The sequence below is a fragment of the Trichechus manatus genome, unplaced genomic scaffold (genome assembly GCF_000243295.1).
Source record: "Trichechus manatus latirostris isolate Lorelei unplaced genomic scaffold, TriManLat1.0 scaffold00113, whole genome shotgun sequence".
Classification (NCBI taxonomy): Eukaryota; Metazoa; Chordata; class Mammalia; order Sirenia; family Trichechidae; genus Trichechus; species Trichechus manatus.
In genome coordinates, this window is record NW_004444049.1 from 4,923,751 (window position 1) to 4,943,300 (window position 19,550).

The 19,550-nt window shown below is 56.6% G+C and overlaps 2 protein-coding genes across 2 annotated transcripts in view; one reads left to right on the forward strand and one right to left on the reverse strand.

Annotated features, from left to right (window-relative positions):
• CD248 (CD248 molecule) overlaps positions 1-2,246 on the forward strand; it is a 10,612-nt gene extending 8,366 nt beyond the window's left edge. Inside the window, exon 4 of the mRNA XM_004383903.1 lies at positions 2-2,246. Coding sequence (XP_004383960.1) covers positions 2-2,246 — 2,245 coding nt within the window. The remainder of the gene's footprint in view (position 1) is intronic.
• Positions 2,247-15,294: 13,048 nt separating this feature from the next.
• On the reverse strand, positions 15,295-19,544 carry TMEM151A (transmembrane protein 151A). The gene is made up of 2 exons (XM_004383703.1): positions 19,410-19,544; positions 15,295-17,198 (listed from the first exon to the last, which is right to left on the reverse strand). Exons 1-2 carry the CDS (start codon positions 19,476-19,478, stop codon positions 15,867-15,869), a joined length of 1,401 nt encoding a protein of 466 aa, XP_004383760.1. The 5' UTR covers positions 19,479-19,544; the 3' UTR covers positions 15,295-15,866.
• Between the last annotated feature and the right edge of the window lie 6 nt (positions 19,545-19,550).

A 19,550-nucleotide genomic window follows, 5' to 3' on the forward strand; every position in this document is an offset into this window, starting at 1 on the left:
GCTACGCCCTCTTCCCGCAGCGCCGCACCTTCCTGGAGGCCTGGCGGGCTTGCCGCGAGCTGGGGGGCGACTTGGCCACGCCACGGACCCACGAGGAGGCGCAGCGTGTGGACAGCCTGGTGGGCGCCGGCCCCGCCGGCCGCCTGCTGTGGATCGGGCTGCAGCGGCAGCCGCGGCAGTGCCAGCCGCAGCGCCCCCTACGCGGCTTCACGTGGACCACGGGAGACCAGGACACGGCTTTCACCAACTGGGCCTTGCCAGCCACGGGCGGGCCCTGCCCGGCCCAGCGCTGCGCCGCCCTGGAGGCGAGTGGCGAGCATCGCTGGCTCGAGGGCTCGTGCACGTTGGCCGTCGATGGCTACCTGTGCCAGTTCGGCTTCGAGGGCGCCTGCCGGGCGTTGCCGGAGGAGGCGGGCCAGGCCGGCCCAGCCGTCTACACCACGCCCTTCAACCTGGTCTCTACCGAGTTCCAGTGGCTGCCTTTCGGCTCCGTGGCCACCGTGCAGTGCCAGGCGGGCAGGGGTGCCTCTCTGCTCTGTGTGAAGCAGCCCAAGGGTGGCGTGGGCTGGTCGCGGGCTGGGCCTGTGTGCCCAGGAACTGGCTGCGGCCCGGACAATGGGGGCTGCGAACACCAGTGCGTGGAGGAGGTAGATGGGCGCGTGACCTGCCGCTGCTCCGAGGGCTTCCGGCTGGCAGCGGATGGGCGCAGCTGCGAGGACCCTTGCGCCCAGGCCCCGTGTGAGCAGCAATGTGAGCCCGGTGGGCCACAAGGCTACAGCTGCCACTGTCGCCTGGGTTTCCGACCCGCTGAGGACGAGCCACATCGCTGCGTGGACACCGATGAGTGCCAGATCGCCGGAGTGTGCCAGCAGATGTGCGTCAACTATGTCGGTGGCTTTGAGTGCTACTGCAGCGAGGGCCACGAGCTTGAAGCCGATGGGATCAGCTGCAGCCCTGCGGGGGCCATGGGTGCCAGGGCTTCCCAGGGCCTTGGGGACGAGTTACTGGATGACAAGGAGGATGAGGAGGATGAAGATGAGGCCTGGGAGGCCTTTGATGGTAGCTGGACTGAGATGCCGGGGATGCCGTGGATGGAGCCTACACAGCTGACTGACTTCGGCCTGGTCTACAGACCAAGCTTCCCAGAGGCCCAAGAGCCTCAGAGGCCCTACCCAGGGCCCACCTGGCCACCCCCACTCAGTGCGCCCCGAGTCCCCTACCACTCGGCAGTGCTCTCTGTCACCCGGCCTGTGGTGATCTCTGCCATGCGCCCCACACTGCCTTCTGCCCACCAGCCCCCCATTATCTCTGCCACACACCCACCCCTGGCTCCTGCCCATCAGCCCCCCATGATCCCTGCCACGCACCAAGCTTCACCCCCTGACCACCAGTTCCCCAGAATCTCAGCCAACTATCCAGATCTTCCCTCTGTTCACCAGCCCCCTGTTATCTCAGCCACTCGCCCAGCACGGCCCCCTGCCCACCAGCACCCCCTCATCTCAGCCACTCACCCAGCACAGCCCCCTGCCCACCGGCCCCCCATTATCTCAGCCACTCACCCAGCACGGCCACCTGCCCACCAGTCCACCATAGCCCAAGACACCCAGGTCACTGATACCCAGACCACCACTCATTTGCCTCGAATTCCAGTTAACCATGCCCCTCTGGTCACCACGCCCAGTGCCCATCAACCCCCTCAAACCCCAGATGTTATGGTGCTCAGAGCCCAGGCCACCCAGCTTCCCATTACCCCAACTGCCCAGCCCCCTCTGACCAATGCTTCCCAGTCCCCTGTGCCTGCTGCCACCCAGCCCCCTGCCCTCCCCACTCCCCTGCCCTCTCAGAGCCCCACTAACCAGACCTCACCCAGCAGCCCTACACACCCCCATTCCAAAGCCCCTCAAGTCCCAAGGGAAGGTGCCCCTGACCCCAGGCTGGCCCCATGGCTGCCCTCAGCGGCCCCCACAGCAGCCCCAACAGCCCTGGGGGAGGCCAGTCTAGCAGGTCGCAGCCCAAGGGATGACCGGTGGCTGTTGGTGGCACTGCTGGTGCCAACGTGCATCTTCTTGGTGGTCCTACTCGCACTGGGCATTGTGTACTGCACCCGCTGCGGCCCCCATGCGCCTAACAAGCGTGTCACTGACTGCTATCGCTGGGTCACCCATGCTGGGAGCAAGAGCTCAATGGAACCCGCACCGCCCCGGGGCAGCCTCACAGGGGTGCAGACCTGCAGAACCAGCGTGTGATGGGGTACAGCCCCCCTCTGCAGGGTAGGGGGAAGGGGTGTGCGCTGGACACATGGCTGAGGCTGCACCAGGGACCCATGGGGGCCGCCCACCTGGACAGAGGGTTGCCTGCTCCCCCAGCCCAGCCAGGCGCCTTTCCCATCAGCCATGACTTGACTCATGGGAACTCTGCTCCCGGCCCAGTGCTCATGACAGAGCAGAGGCCAAGGCCCCCAGGACCTCAGGGGGTGGGTGCTGGGGTCTTCTCTAATAAACGGGGTGCCAATCTCACCCAAAGCTCCTGGCCCCCATTGGTGCCTGAGGGGAGGGTCAGAGAGGACAGAGGAAAAAGGAGGGGGTGTTCCTTCAGCGTGGCTGGGCCCCCAAGGAAGTAAGGTAAGACCCCTTGAGGGAGGGTATGTTTCAGAGATTCTTGGGGAGGCAGAAACCCAGATAGGGCATAGCCTTGCCCAAGGTCACACAGCGAGTCCAGGAGTGGTGGTTTGGAATGAGAATCTGTATCTCTTCCTTTTTTTTTTTTTTAACCGAAACTCTGAGAAGGTGGGGATGAATCTGGGGGAAGGTTCTGGAATAAGGGCTTCTGCTGGACTGGAGTCAAACTGGGGCTCAGGGGCCAAAGGCAGGCTCTGGACCTAGGGTTATGGCGAGCGAGGGGCCGGCTAGTGAGTGAGACTCTCCTAACTTGCTTCTAGTACTTCCCTTCCGATGCCCGCAGGCGGCCCAGAAGTGGAGGCTGGGGTTCAAGGTCACCCGAGGATGCTACTACCCCCTTGTGTTGTGAGAGGTCTGAGGAGAAGGTGAGGGCCAGAGGCGAGCAAGCTGGGCATAGGAGAACAAGGAACCCGGGGAGAAATACCCCGGACTGGGATCCCACCTCCAACTCCCCAGCAGCCTCACAAGCACGACTTTCCCTTCTGGGCCACACTTTGCTCTTCTCTGTGTGGGCTGAGGGTGGTGTGGGGACAGAGAGAACCCAGGAGACCTCGGATGAGCTAGAATTCAGGCTGCTCAGAGCTGAGGTGTCCCAGGAGCTGGAGGAGGGGCTGTTCAAAGATCCAGCCTGGGGGGACACGGCAGCCTTCCTCCCCTGCCGGTGCTCACAGCCTTGGGGAGAGGGGCGGGACCTGGGCGGGGGAGGGGCCGGTTCCCACTGCCCCTGTAATTTTTCAGTTGCAGCCTCTCCGGGGCCTCTCATTAGGACGGGGCAGGGCCGTTACGACCACCCGGACAGGCGAGGAGGGGCAGCCCAGAGCCCCTTTCCCATACCAGAGTCCTACGCCACCCTCCGGCCGTAAGAGCTGGGCCGGGGTTGGAGGGCTTGGCCTGGGCCTCAGGGGACCAGGAGAGGAGGGGCCGGAGCTGGGGACGAACCCGGGGGCCACCGCGAAGGGGGCGGAGGAAACGCTACGCACCGCCCGCGGACCCGCTCTCACGTTTCCCTAACTCAAACCAGACGCCTCCGCCAGATCCTGCCCAAGCCTTTAACCTCGGAAACGCCACCGGGGAGGTTTGCCGGCTGCGGGTGGCGGTCGCGGGCAGCCCAGACGCCTGAGTCCTGGAAGAAGGTGCAGGCGCAGCATTGAGGGGAGGGTGACAAAACCTGTCCGGACGGGAAGGATTCCCTCCCGCGACCCCGGGTAGAGGATCCAGGACGCCTCGAGGGCAGGAAAGAGTTAAATGCACTGCCATTGGAGGGGAGGATCGGAGTGGGGAAGGGGGCCCGGAGCCGGCTCTTTGTCATCCGGTAATGAGCACCAGATGCGGAGCTGCGTGCGGGCCTAAACAGACCGCCTCCCAGGGCAGAGCCCCCGCCTGCGCGAGCCCAGCTCCGCCGAAGCCGGGGCGGTATCGCAGGCTCCGCCTACGGGCTCTCAGGCCCCGCCCATACTGGCGCGGCCCAGCCAGGCTGACTCGGGAGCTATCAGCCCCGCCTTTCGGAGCTACGAGCCACGCCCACTAACTGTTGTCAAGCAGCTCAGAGATTCCCACAGAACTATTTGTTCCAACAGCCCCGCCGAGGCCTGCGCCGCTGGCCCCGCCCACCAGTGGTATAAGCCCCACCTCCTCAGAGCGGCCTGCGGAGAGATTGGCTCCCTGGAGGTATTAACTCCGCCCAGAGTCCGCAGCATGCTCCGCCTAACAACTACAAGCTCTGCCCCTTCCAACAGCCCAAGACTGTCCACGAGTGCCGGGAATCCCGCAGAAATACCAACTCTGTCCCAGAGTAGAGGCAAACTCCACCCTCCAAGAGTGTCCACGTTCCCCTCACGCGCCTCTTCAGGCCCCGCCCCCAGCTACAAGCCCTGCCCCCTAACCGTCCTCCCAAAATCGCAGGGGCTCCGCCCCAGACCTGCCAGGGGAAGAGCTCCGTCCACTTATGGTCAACACACTTTCCCTTCATACTGAGGTCATGGCCCCGCCTACACTAAGCCCCAGGGCCCGCCCACTTAAAAAAACCCAAACCCGTTCCTAGTTGGCCCTGTAAGCCCCGCCCACCCAGGGCATCCCCTGCTGCGGGCTTTGAGCTCGAGGACCGCCCACGCAGAGAACATAGAGTAACCTCTTTTCTCAGGCTCCGCCTCCTGCGAACGCATAACCCCGCCCACCTTAGGCTCCACCTTCTTGTGCAAGCTCCGCCTCCTCTGGGCCCTGGTCTCCAACCGCAGTCTGGGTTTTCCCAGACGCACGAGTCCTTCGAGCCCCTCATCCCTGACCGGCACGTCGCTGAATGTCGACGAGGCGCTCTCTCTCCTTCCTCTACCCGTGGCTTCCATTTGTTCAGATTCCGAGTTCTCTGGACGGAGCCCAGACGGCGTCGGGAGTTCGGCGAATGGCGTCGATGAACGGGCCTCTGACGCCACCTGCCGTCGGCGCCGTGGACTTGCAGGCAACGGGGCCTCACTGCCCTCTCCTCCCCTCCGCCCCCCAAAAGCATGCTGTTGTTATTAGCTGCCTTCCAGTCAGCGGCGACTCCTGCAACCCCATGCAGAACGGAACGAGATGAAACACCACTGCGCCTCCCAAAGCGTGCAACTGAGCAATAAATAATTTCTTAATTTATTAAATATTTGTTTTAGCCAAATATCTACCGACTCCCCTCGCAGGTGACTGGATGTCCTGGTCCGCAAACCATCCTATGAATCCTGTTTCCCAAGGGGGAGAGCGCAGCATTCCTAGCACTGCAAAGTGTAGCCATCTTTCCTGGTAATGCGTGTTTGGCAGCTGTGTGCTCTGGCTCAGACGCCCTCCTGTGGGAGCTGAGAGTCACAGCGCTTACCGCGGGTAGATGGCTACAGTGTCTCCGGGCAGACAGACCTCTAGCTCCGCGCCCACCACTTTATTTGAAAATATTTGCCTGCTCACTCCCACCCTAGACTGGGTGCTGGGAGGAGACTTCATTGGGGCAGACCAGGGAGTTAAGGGAGGAACTAACACCCTCTGAGCCGGACTTGGTGCCAGCACCCGCTAGGCACCCTTAGTCCTGCATTGGGCACAGTCTGGAGGTCAAGTGCCAACCTTGCCTACAGCCACCTCTTGACAAACGCAGACCTGGAGAATATGGGATTGTTTCTGCACCAGGCTGCAACTTTGGTGCCCTGGCTGCTGTGAATGGGGTAGGGTTTGGTGCTGAACAACAATAATAATGAACGCTTGAAACACTTAGATGCCCAGTGCTGTTCTAAGGACTTTACATGTATAAACCCACTTAAGATCCATAACAAGCCCCGGGAAGTAAGTGCTATCCTCATCACAAATTACAGATGAGGAAATTGCAGGCACCTGCCTAAGTACCTTGAGTTAACTCACTTGCTCAAATTGACCCAGTTAGTAAGTGGAGGACCCAGGCAGCCGGACTTCAGGCCTCCTTTGGGTCAGGTGCCTGCCTTTTTGTTAGATAAGAGAGGGAAAGGCTGCCAACAACAGATCCACCAGCTTGTTGTTGGTTGCTGCTAAGTCGGATGGACTCATGGAGACCCTATGTATAACGATGAAGTGTTGCCCAGTCCTGCACCATCTTCAAGATCATTGATATATGAGTCCATTGTTGTGACTATTGTGTCAATTCTTCTTATTGAGAATTTCCCTCATTTTCTCTGACCTTCTACTTTACTAAACATGATGTCCTCTTCTCTACATTTTGGTCTTTCCTGACAGATGTATCCAAAGTAAGTGAGCTGACATCTCACCATCCTTGCTTCTAAGGTCCATTCTGATTGTATTTGTTCTAAGACTGATCTGTTCATTCTTTTGGTAGTCCACATGCATTGCACATTCAGGTTGCCCCAAAATTCCAAGCAGAAATAAGACTGCTAGGATGCGGATGCCACTCAACGGCATCAACCAGTCCGTGGTGCTTCGCCCATGCGGTATGATCGAGCTGTACACACAAGACACAAAGTGTTGCCTAATGAAGCTTGTTTATTATTTACAGGAAGCAGCTTATTTTGATTTATAGATAATATGACCAAAGTAACCATCCAGAATCCTTTGCCCATTTATCCTTTCTCTTGTAAAACTCCATGCTTCTCTGAGTCAAGAGTCATTGCATTGGATCACACTTCTATTGACACCAATTCATGGTATCAGATCAGTCCAGCGAACTCTCAGCTTCCCTTCACTAGTCAGTCCAGACCCCAGCTGCTCCATACAGCCCTTTCTCTCGCCCAGGGCTAGGTCAGTGGGTACTAGCCGCAAAGTAGGGAGTTCACTCCACTCCGGGTACTTTAAACCAGCCAGCCCCACTACTCCCTTAGGTTCGATAATTTGTTGCAATGACTCACCAATGCCTGGAAAAGGGCCTGCTCTAACTCAACAAAGAAAGGATACAAACACAAAAAGGATATATGGGAAGGGATGCACCGGCAAGGTCAGGAGGGAGTCTTCATTTGGGTCAGGAGGGAGTCTTCATGTGGAACTTCCTGTCTCCGGGGATGCCATGTCCCCAGAGGTGTGTGGTCCTCCCACGTGCATCATTAATCCAAAAGCTCCCAGGAGTTTCTTGTCCCAGGCCTTTATTGGCTCATGCATAGTCAATGATCAGGGCCTCATTTCACATGTATGATTGATAGAATCAATGAATATTCATGATTGTTTGCATCATGCTTCCCTCCCTTCCTGAAGTTAATCCCTGATGTGGTCTTTGCACTTAAAGGCACCTCCACTGCTGGCAAATTCCAAGGATTATAACCAGAGACAAAGGCCAAACCAAGCTCTTTGTCCCACATTACAGTGCAGTCAATATTTTTCGCCAACGCCACAATTCAAATGTATCAATTCTCCTTCTGTCTTCCTTTTTCATTGTCTAGCTTTTACATGCATAGGAGGTGATGGAAAAGGCCAAGGCTTGGGTCAGGCACACTTTAGTCATCAAATCATCAAAGTGACATCTTTGCTTTTTAAAACTTTAAAGAGGTCTTTGCAGTGGTTGGCACCTTTTAGTTTCGCTCACTAATAAACAAAAAATAACAAGTAGATTTTATCTTCTGCCTTACTAGGCCCTCTACTGCAGGACTTGCTCTCAGAGTACCTGCCAAAGGCTGTTTTCCTGGTTCCTCCATATATAACTTAGGACACTATAGGCACATGCAGTGTTCCTATATTTGTTCCTGACCCATAGGAACAAAAGTAACCCATAGGAGGAAAGGTCAAGTGGAAATCCCACTACAATACTAAGCTGTTCATTCATTTATCCAGTATTTGTCGAGACCCTACTATGTATCAGACCCTCCACTAGGGGCCAGAGATGCGGAAGTACCCATACAGGAGTGACTATGGTGAGATCACTCAGGGCACTGCCCAGGCCTGCATAACAAGATGGTGGCCTGAGCCTGGGCAGAGGCAAAGTTGGAATGGAGGGAAAAGAGCAAACCTGAGAGATGGCTGGCAAGCAGATTCAAAAACACGACCCACTGACTAACTGAACATGAAGGAGAGGAAGAGACCAATGAGGGCCACACTGGGTTTTGGCTCATCTTCCAGGTGGTGCCACTCCCTGAGGTGGAAACCTGGGGGAAGAAGCCACCTTGGGGAGAGAAATGATATGGTCAGTTTTAGGTATGTTGAGTTTGAAGTGTTTGATGTTCATCCAAGTGGATTGGTCAAAAAGGCAACTAGAAGGAGAGCCAGGAATAGGAGGAGGATATGGAACGTGAGGCTAATTTCCTCCACGAACAACTGCCTCCTTTGCTATGAGACCAGAAGAACTGGATGGTGCCTAGCTACCATTACTGAATATTTTGATCAAAGATTCTACAAAATAATTCTGACCAAAAGGGGGGAAATGTAGAACATTTTCAAATTCTCATGGAACCCAGACTTTCTGGAGCCATTGAGGCTCGAGGAACCCCTGAAACTATTGCCCTGAGATAATCTTTAAACCTTAAACCAACACTATCCCCTGAAGTCGTCTTTAAACCAAACAGCAGTTTAGCTTAACTAGTAAAGAATGTCTGCCTGGAGCACTGTACTCTTTTAAGAACTATCTACATGGGATCGAAGTGACAACAGCAACTCAAAAGATTAGAAAGGAAATTTAGGGGACAGTGAGTTTATGTTAATGGGGGAGGAACAAGTCAGAAAAGGAGGGTGAGAATGGTTGCACAACTTGAAGAATGTAATTCGCTGAATTGTACATGTGAAAATTGTTGAATGGGTGTATGTTCTGCTGTGTATAGTCTCAGCAACAACAGCAAAAAATAAAACGAATTGAAAAAAAGAAGAAGGAAACTGGAGACCCAAGCCTGGAGCTCAAAACAGAAGTCCAGGTTGAAGATATAGATTGGAGAGTTTCCCTTACACCCACTGCTGGGAGAGTCCCGGAAACTAACCCATCCTCATCTTAAGCCTGGGGAGCCCTAGCACCACCCTACGTGGTTTTCCAGTTTGGCCAGTGAAACAGACCTAGCAAAGTGGTGGGAGAGGGGAACTCTGACTCCTAGCTTTGTATGTGTCCATATTGTTTGACTTTTAAAATGATGGTGTATTTGTTTTGTGATTTTTCAAAAAGCTGTCAAAGAGAATAAAAAATACTTCTGTCTTTTGGATAGGACCATGAGTTACTGAAAACTTGCTGATTCGGTTTCAGCTAACATTCTAGACAGAAACTTCTCGTTGGAACAGACATAGTACAGCCTCCGGCACTTGGTTTGCAGTTACGAATCCAGTCGATCTGTCTGCTTTATTTCTGTTGACTCTGACTTCAGGAAGCGTTTTGTCTCCTGGGTGCCTTTGCTCACCCAACAGAGGCAGAGGCACCTTCCCTATCCTGACTCAGGGATATGTCCAACTTTTGGCTTAATGCCTGGCCCTCCCTGTCCTTGACGGACTCTTTACCTTTCCAGATTGCACCTGGACTTCCTCATCAATGACTTCATCCTGATGGGCTCTGGAGGACAGAAGGCAGCAGATGTGGCCTAAAAGGGAAGATAAAACTTGCAAAAAGTGCAGGGGCCTGCCACCTCAGGGGAGCTCTAGGGACCCAGTGATCTGGGGCCTGGATCCCAGGAGGAGACAAAAAACCACATGGTTTGCTTTGGGTTGAGGAGCAGCATATACCTTCCAGGGAACCCTTCTTGGGCCCATTAACCAAGGGATCAGAAAGACTCCACCTCAAGTGAGGCCAACCAATGGAAAGTTTTCTTGGCTGGTCTAGGTTGGAGTGTAAGTGGCCCTCAGGACCTAGTTAAACCCATGATGTTGGAGGTGTCGGTAGGAGGTCAAGAATCATTGATTCAGAGGAATCTCTCGGTGGCACAAACGGTTAAGTCTTCAACTACTAGCCAAAAGACTGAAGGTTCGCACCCACTCAGAGGCACCTTGGATGACAGGCCTGGCATCTGCTTCTGAAAGGTCACAGCTTTGAAAACCCTGTGGAACAGTTCTACTCTAACATGGCGTCACCATCGTCGGAATCAGCTCGAGGCAACTAACAACAACACGGTAAGGAAGAATCATTAATTTCACACATATTGACTAGGCACCGTGCCGGTAGCTGGTAAAGTATGTGTGTGTGTGCGTGTGTAATATGGAGTATCCATTTGTAATTAATAATAAAAATAATAATTAATAATAAATGATGAGACAGTAAGAATGCCTGCCTTGAGTATTGTGTTCTTTTAAGAGCTATCTATATGGGATCAAACTGACAATAGCAACTCAAAAGATTAGACAGAACGTAATCCAGCTAGAGCAGGAAGAAGTAGGGTAGGGGGGCTGTGCGGATGACACACGAGTGGTCAAAAGGGGATGGAGGCCATAGCACTGGATGCTGAGTACAAGGGCCTTCATTGCACCAGTATCTTGACTTTTGTGATATTTGAACTTGTACATAATGCAAAGCTTAAAAAAAAGACTGCCAGGCAGGTGTGTGGCTTAAGCACCTGGGTGGAGGGTGGAGCCAGTTACTGAGATGAAAAAGACTGAGAGAGGAGCAGAGCTGGGAGCGTGGAAACTGGGTGCCAGGTTTCTTCAGGGCTACGTGTAGCCTGTGTTAGGCTTTAATGAGAGGACAGAGGCAGAAGCCCCTGGGATTTTGGAGCATAGCTCTGCCCCTTCTGCAGGCATTAACTCTCCTTTTGGGGATGGTTCAGAATAGAACATCCTGGCTTGGTGTTAGCTCCAGTAGAGACTGCACATGTGAACACGAGACATCAGGGGACCTCAGATGGGAGCTGGCCATCAAACACTAGGGTTTCTGGTTCCATTCTCCACCAGGTTGGGCAGGCACAGTGACCCTCCATCATGAGATAGGAGTGGGTCCAGAGCCTTGCATCAGCCATCTGTTGCACGTAACAAAGGAACCCAAAACTAAGTGGCTTAAAACAACAAGGATTTCTTATTTCTCACCATTGTGTAGGTCAGCAATTTGGGCTAAGATCAGCTTGCTGGTTTGTCTTTCAGCCTCACGTGGGGGGTCACTCCTGCAGCTACAGTCATCTGAGCCTCGACTAGGGCTGGAGTGTCTAAGATGGCCTTACTCCCATGTCTGGAAGCTGGTGCTGGCTCTTGGCTGGAGGCCTTGGTTCTCCTCAGTGTGGCCTCGTGTGTCAGCAGGCTAGGCTGGGCATCTTCACAGCCTGGTCTCAAGGTTCCAAGAGAGCAAAAGTGGAAGCTGCAAGGCCTCTTGAGGCCTATCATAGAAGTTGTACAGCCTCACTTCCACCACATTCTATCGGTGAAAGTAAGTTACAAGGCCGGCTTAAATTTAAAGAGTGGGGAAATAGATTCCATCTCCTGCTGGGAGGAACTGCAAAGCATTCGTGGCCATATTTAACCTACCACGGGCCTGAAGACCCCAATAAATGACATGAGCAGCTCACTCTGTCCCCAGGAGGTCCACGTATGACATGCCACCTCCCTACTTCCTCAAACCAGCATCTTAAAAAGGTTGGTGTTCATTTCGCAGACCACTCCATAGATGCCAATCAGGAATGGCATTGGGCTCAGTGGCTGGATATATTTTTTAAAGACGTCTACACTAATATGTCTCCCTTCCCACGTGCTCTTCTTACAATGTGACTTTGACAAGCCTCCATCCAGAGGTGCGGTCTTATGTTCCCACCCCTCGTAACTGGGTGGACTTTTGTGATAGCCTTGACCAACAGAATGTGACAGAAGGGATCCTGTGTGACTTCTGAGGCTAGATCACTGTAAAAATGGCACGGGGGCTGTCTGACCTCCTCTAACTTCACAACGGGGAAGGAGAATCCAGATCAACAGCCCAAGGCTGATTCCTATGAGATGAAGGTCAGACATGCCTCCTCTCTCTGTCATCTTTACCAATTCTGATATGACTGTTCCTCCCCGACGCTCCCTATTTCTCTGCTGTGTTCAGTAATTCATTGCAATGGCCACACAGAACTCACAGACAATATTCACAATCATGTGGTTTACTAGGGAAGTAACAGGTTACTATTCAGGCTCAGGAACACTCAGGATACGGTTCTTCTATTAGGACAGCCTCTTCCCAGCCGTGCCCACAGGCAGGCCCCTCTGGCCCTCAGCCTCTGCCCTGCTTGGGCAAGTGTTACACAGCTCTTGTAGCTCTGCTAATAAGTGCCCAGAAGCACTCTACTCCACCAGCAAGTCTCCTGCCCAAAGGCACTCAGCTTTCTTGCTCCATGGGCCAGGAAGCCCACCACGCCTTCTCCTGCCGTCATTTCTCTGCCATCACTTCTTGAGATCTTACTATCTCTGTCTCCTGGTTCCAGAAGCTTCTCAGCACAGGGATCCCGGGTCCAAAGGACACGCTCTTCCCTCCTGGCTCTTCTTCCTTGGTGGTGGTGGGATCTTCTCTTTCCTGCCTTTAGGATAGCTCACCTCAAGCCTAGCTGGATACCAACACCTTTAGTGGGCCACAATTACCCTACCTGCACAGTCCCGCACAGTCATCTGAGTAGGAATTACAAGACCGTGGCGAGAAAGACCACACAAAAGTGATCTATCGCACCACAGTCACAAAGCTTCCACCCTCTTGGTACCCTTGCCCTGGAAACAGAGCCACCGTATTCTGAGGAAGCACAAGCCACAGGAAGAGACCATGAGTGGGTGTGCCAGCAAACAGCCCTAGTTATGCCCTTAGCCATCAGCCAGTATCAACTGCCAGATATGTGAGTGAACAAGTCTTCAGATGGTTCTAGCCCCTAGGCATCGTAGAGCAGAGGTAAGCCGTTCCCCTTGTACCCTGTTTGAGCTCTTGACCCACACAAACCAGGAGAGATAATAATCATAACTGTTGTTTTAAGCCACTAAGTTTTGAGGTAATTTGTCAGGCAGCAATAGGTAATTCACAGGCTGCTAGTATCAGAGCAAGAAAAAATAGTGGCTTAAACAAACTAGAAGTTTATTTCTTGTTCTCATTGGAGTCTGGAGCAGGCAAAGCAGGGATGATATGGAAGCTCCCATGGTGTCATCAGAAGTCCAAGTTCTTTTATCTTGTTGCTCTGCTATCCGTAGCCCATGGCTACAAGTCTCAAGATCACCTCCTGATCCAAAATAGCTGCTTAAGTTCCAATGATCACGACTGTATTCCAGGCTGAATGCAGAATGAAGAAGAGAGGACAAAGAGCCTATACAAATATCATTCCTATTTCAAGGAGCATTCCTGAAATCCCTTCCAACACCTCTGCTTATATCTCAAGTCCTAGAATTAAGCCACGTAGTCATATCATATGTGCAAGGGAAACTGTACATGTGCCTTTTAGCTGGGCTTATTGTCATCTCAAAAAACAAAAACTGGGGTTCCGCTATTGAGGCGGGGCAAGGGTAGTGGCAAGTGGGCAGTTGGTGGCTATGGGGTTAGAGCAGGATGATGGAAGAGGAAAATCTTCCTTGTGCAGAAGCTGGAGTCAGCACACTGACGCTCTCTGCCCACTGTGGTCTTCCTGAATGCAGTAGTGTTTTCCACCCAAGTTGCTTCTAAACAAAGAATTGATTTCTCTCCTCAAGAAGTGAGGCAGTGAAGCTGATGGGCAGAGAAGGCTCTGGTCTCTAGCCCCACCCCTCCACGTGACCAGCAGACGTTTGGACTTTTGCTAAATATCCTAACATGCAACCCTGACCATATTACTGCCTTGCTCAAACACCTTCCGTGGCTCCAGTCTGCCACAGTTTAAACACAAATTCTGGGGTTTGGTATTGTCAACCTTCCATAGCTCTTTGCTATTACCTCCTCTTCAAACTGATCAACTGTTCTGCTTCACATGCCCTGCCTCCAGACCTTTGCTTAGGCAGCTCCCACTGCCCAGAACACCCTCTCCCCCGTCTCTGAAATCCCACCCACTCTCAGCACCCTTCCAGGGCCACCACTAGCTCTTATGGCCCCTTTGCACAAATTAGAAGAGGGTGTCCTTTCTCCAAGGGAACGCAGCATGCCAGGCTTGGGGAGTGGAGCACAGGCTGCAGTCCACTACACTTGCCCCTCAGCCTAGTACCCTTGAGCAGGGAACACCCTGCACAACTGTACGTGCGCTGATACCACTTCCAGGAACCTCTCTGGGTTCCCTCAGCGAGTGAGGCTCTCCCTTTGGCCTTGTCATTTTTTCTTGGATCGCTATGTCAGATTGTCCTGATTTGGGTGTTTCCAGCTCTGTGTCATCCAGCCTCCCTGGGGCCCACCCCCTGAGACCGATACCACCAACAGCCGCCAGGGGAACTGAACTTGAGCCACAGGCCACAGCTCTTTCTCCCCACTGTGGAGACCAGCCATCCTACCCTTGGTCCTCAGCACCCCCAGCAGCAGAGTGGAAGCCCCCCCAGAGCTGGAGAAGGGGCCACCAAAGACAATGCCTTACAAATGACCCAGACCCAGGCACCAGAGTCGGGAGTGAGGTCAGCTGGTTTCTGCTCAGAGAAACTCAGACCTGAGCCTTACAAGTCCCTGGATGAGCAGGGAGAGTCCCTCTCAGCTCACGCCACTCCTAGGAACATGGGAGTCCCACTTCCCTCCCAGAACCCAGCATGGCACCGCTGGCCCAGATGGCCGTGGTGGCCTGGGCCCTCAGGGATGCACATGAGAACACTTTCCATTTCATACCTTTTATTTTATCTGCGGCTTCTTCTCTGCCTCCTTCCTCCCACCAGCCCCTGAGAGGGGGTAGACGCCCCAGTTGGAAGGGAAGGGACTACTCTCTCCTCCCTGGAGGAGGGGTGGTGTCTCCCGGGCCAGGCCCACTGATCACTGATGGGAGGAGCAGGGGCCCCCACGGAGGAGCAAGGGCATTGTCCAAGAGGCCAGGCCCCTTGGATGCCCTGTGGCCCTGGGGTCATCAGGAATGTGAAGAGCAGAAAAGTCCCGGACTGACGAAAAGACAAAGCTTGGAGGTATGTGCGTGGGCGACATAGCGGAAGGGGACTTCGGGAGGGAGGATAAGCTGAGCAGAGACAGGGAGATGGGGTGGCGGCAGGGCCCTGAGAGGGAGCCCAGGCTATAGGAGAAGCTGCATGTGGGAGTGCAGTGGGCAGCAGAGGAAACCGTGGGGGAGAAGGCTGTGCTCCAAGAATCAGGCTCCTGATGGGGGGGGGAGGGCTGTACCCACAGGGTCTGATGGGAACTGTCCCCGAGGGAGAGAGAGGGCAAGCAGGGAGGGGTGCATCAGGGGAGGAGCAGGGATAACTTTGGTGGGCAGTGGGCCAAGGTTGCAGGGCCCCCATCGCCAGCTCTTCAGCTTCAGGGAGACCAGCCCAGCTCGACATGGCCCCAAACCGCCAACTTGTGCTTCTGGGTTGCATGAGGGCTCAGCCACAGCAGGCAAGAGCCCACAGGCAGTCCTCTGATGCAGGCCACAGCTGTCACCAGGACTCCTCTCCCATCCCAGGCGTTCTGGAGGCTTCCTCCTCTGCCCAGCATGAGAGACCCCCTCACCAGACCATCTGCCATCAGGTGGGTGGAACATGATGGTGGTGGGGAGATCCATGCCAGGGACAGTTCATAGACTCAGTTGAGGTCCTGTCCATCCCCCCAATGTCCCTAGGTGACCGCGTTGTAGACTGCGTAAGGACCCGCACCCACCCACCCCATGTGTGCGGCTAGTCTGTTTTCCCTCCTGTTTTGGACAATAATTACTTGAGCATCTAAGCCCATGGTGGGATGGTGGGGAGGGGCCACTCTGGGGGCCGGGGGTGTCAGAGCGCCCCCTGCCCGTCCCCCTGGCAGCCGCTGTCACCGTGGACAATGAGCACCGGGAAGTAAAGAGCGTCCTCGTAGCATGGCGGGCTTTCCAGGGGCTCCGTGTCCTCCCCGCGGCGCCCCAGCGGCCCCCCGCTCAGGCTACGGAAGACCCCCGGCGTGGCCCGACCCCCAGCTCCCAGCGAGAGGCGGCTGCGGCTGAAGGGCAGGCGGGGCCCGCTGGGCCGGGCTGGGGGCAGCGAGTTGCTGCTGATGGAGCGGCGGCAGCGCTGGCAGCCACGGAGGTAGGCGCCTGACCCAGCGCCCATGACCACGGCCTCGGAGTAGCTGGGCACCAGCTGGCGGTTGGAGCAGATGTGCCACTCGAGCTCAGTGAAGTCCACCGTGGCCACGCGGGAGAGCGGGGGCCCACTGGGCACTGCCCCGGGAGGGGGCGAGCTGGCGCCAAAGAGCTTCTCCACCTGGTAGTGCACGTGGGCCGTGCCGCAGGCCGCCACCACGCGCAGGGGCCAGGACAGCGTGGCGGCCGACACCAGCCAGAAGACCCAGGCGCGGGCGTACCAGGGCGGGCTGCGGGGGTCGGCGAAGACCATGAGGGAATCGCGGAAGTCCACGTCCTTCAGGTGCATGCCCTCACGGGCCTCCAGGTAGTCGTCCAGGCCCTCGTTGGCGCCGAAGAAGCGAGCCCTCTGCGTGAGGTACGAAGCCTCGGCCTCGGCGCTGCCGAAGCTGAAGCACTTGGTGAAGCGCAGCCGCGTGGCCGCGTGCTCGGCCAGGCCCACGAGCTCCTTGGAGACGTCGCGGACCCCGTGGGCCGAGTAGTCGAACTCGCCCCGGGCCGTGCGGCTGTCGGCCCGCTCGTGGTAGACCTGCGTGGTGGTGTAGGCATCGCCGTTCCGGTAGCGGGTGATCTGGCGCGTGCGCCGCACATAATGGTAGCTGGTGGCCTTCCACCAGACGCAGGGCGGGGCCTGCTGCAGCCGACGGATCAAGGCGAGCACTGTGTTGGCGTCCGTGCGGGGTGCCTGGCAGGACCGCATGTGACAGTGCCAGCACTCAGCCAGGTAGAGGAGGTAGAGAAGGGAGACGAAGGCCAGCGGGATGTACAGGTAGCCATCGGAGCAGGGGCTGGCTGGGTAGGTCGGCGGCGGACCCCCGGCCCCACGGGCCAGGGCCGCCTCGGGGCCCAGGACCAGCCGTGGCACCGTGGCCAGACGGCACCAGACCACCACGGCGCCGCAGGCGTGGATGAGCAGCGTGAGCAGCAGGCACTTCCAGTGCGACTCGCGGCACAGGGAGCTTCCCAGCGACTGTTTCAGGGGCCGCTGCTGCGGGGTGGGCAGAGAGGGGGAGGCGGCGTCAGGAAGGGGCCTGCCCCGTAGAAGAGGGTGCTGGGATTCCCCACCTTACAGAGGAGGAAACTGAGGCTCCGAGGGATCCCGTTTCTGGCTAACTCAGAGCGGAGCTGCAGGATTCACACGCAGAGCCTGACGCCTTTGCACTGTGCTCTCTCATCCTCAGCCGAGGGCACCTAGGACACCCAGACCCATCTCTGCCAGGAGACAGAAGGACCCCAGAGCAGCACTGAGAAATCTGAGTTCTAGTCCCAGCTCTACCCCTGATTTGTTTGCTGTGTTGCCTTGGCCATGTCCCTGCCATCTCTAGGCCTTGATTCCTGGCCCCGATGGTCTGGGGGCCAGGGTGGCAGAGGCTGGAGGGGTGAACACATGGGCTTTGAAGCCCAGCTGCCGAGGATCTGGTGCTGACTCCACCACTTACTGTATGGCTGGGGCAGGTCCCTCATCCTCTCTGGGCCTCAATTTCCTCATCTGTGAACTGGGGCTGTTGTGAGGATTCAACGAGATCATGTGTGAAGATCTTAGCACAGGGTCTGGCCATGGGAATAAATATTGTCCCTGTTACCCTGTGACCTCCTCTGGTCGCTTGCATCCACTAGGGTTGGCAGAAGACTCGGGAGAAGCGTTTAAGTAAGTGAGAAAAAGGAAGAGCTGGGAGCGGGGGATGTGTGAGTCTTGTGGAGAGCAGATGGAGGGCTGTCCTCCACTCCCCATCTGCCTTGAAGGAGGGGGTGGGACAGACAGCTGCTGGGTGGCAGGGGACACTTCTTGGCCCCGAGGGCCTAGTCTGCTTCCCCTAGCAGGGCTGCCAACCTGGCCCCTACCTCACCCCTAGGTGCCTACGGAGAAAGAAAGTGGGGCAGGGATGGGTCAAAAGGTGGGAAGGGAAGAGAGAGTTGGGTGGAAACAGCAGAGGTGTGTTAAGGGGCCACCTGTCCCAACCCGGCCCCACCAGGCCTTGAGAGGCCCAAGAGGATAGGAACCACCCCCAGCCCAGCCCAGGGCAGCCTGTACCCCCCATCCCCCGCCCATGGCAGTTTACTCACCACAGGGGCACACCAGCACTCTGACCCCATGGCCAGTCACACCCCCCCCCACTCATCAGGTGCCCCAAGACATGTGTTCATGACAGACCTACCCAACTCAGGATGTACACCTGCCTGTTCATCCAAGACATGTGGGACCCTCACCTGCCCACAGGGCACAAACCCCAACAGCCACAGCACAATGTCCACAAGTGCATATGCACACACACACCCTACAAAGCACACACACGCATACACGTTTCACATCAACTGAAGCCCAGAGACACGCCAGACCCTCACCTGACCACAGTGCGCACACCGGTCACCCCACCCCACCCACTGCAATGTGCCACTCACACCCGGCCTCCATTCCGAAGAGACCCGCCCACGGCATGCACGCACACATTACCAGCGCACCCAGGCCAAGGGCCCCCCCAGACCCTCACCTGGCTAGAAGGCACACATGTCCACACAGGTGTGGGGAACCCACACCCGAAGTCACACACACCCACAAGCACACTACCTTCCCCCAGTCACACATACAGGCCCACTCCCACCTGATCACCGCCAGCACCCCAACCAGGCCCTCCCCCCAACTCCTGCAGATCGTCTTCCTGGCTAGGGCTGGGGGGGAGCCATCCTGGGGTCCCCGCCTGCGAGATGGGTCCTCAGGCCTCGCTGAGGGAGGGGGGGAGGAAGGAGGGGTACCAGAGGCACCTCCCTTCCTGCTCCCCTCCTCCTTCCCGCCACCTCCCTCCCCCCCAACCTTGCTGCTGCTGCAATGCAGGTGCCACCCAGCACCTCGTGAGCAGAGGGGCCGGACTGGTGGTCTGACCCCGGGCCCAGGCGGTGACGGCAGCCTGTGGGCCACGCTGCGGAATGGGGATGCGGGGGCCAGGTGCTGACGTCACAGGACAGGCGAGGCTGAAAGAAGGGGCGCCGGGGGCGGAGTCGCCCCCCTTTCCTGCCCAGCCGCCCCACCCCTGCCACCACGCGGGCCCCTAGATACCGGGACCCCTGGCAGGACACAGGGCTGCCCCGATGACGTCATCGGCCGTAGGGGCGCCGGGACTCCCCTCAGCAGCTCTTCCCGGGGCTCGCCCACCGTCCTCCCCGCGGCCCGACCCGGCTCCGGCCCTTCTGCCAGCGCCGGTACCTCCTCGCGCAGCGGCTCGCCGTCCGGGATGAGCACGGGCACCTCTCCGCCGTCGCCGCCCTCGGGCATGGTGTCCTGGCTGCGTCGGAGGCCACCGCCCGGGCCCGGGGCATGATAGGGGGCGCGGAGGGCTGCAGCGCG

Bases quoted from the DNA above. Each gene is read 5' to 3' on its own strand.
- TMEM151A (XM_004383703.1), bottom strand. From the start codon at position 19,478: ATGCCCGAGGGCGGCGACGGCGGAGAGGTGCCCGTGCTCATCCCGGAC. The intron at 17,199-19,409 runs GTACCGGCGCTG...CCCACCCCGCAG, and splicing joins GCGAGCCGCTGCGCGAGGAG to CAGCGGCCCCTGAAACAGTC.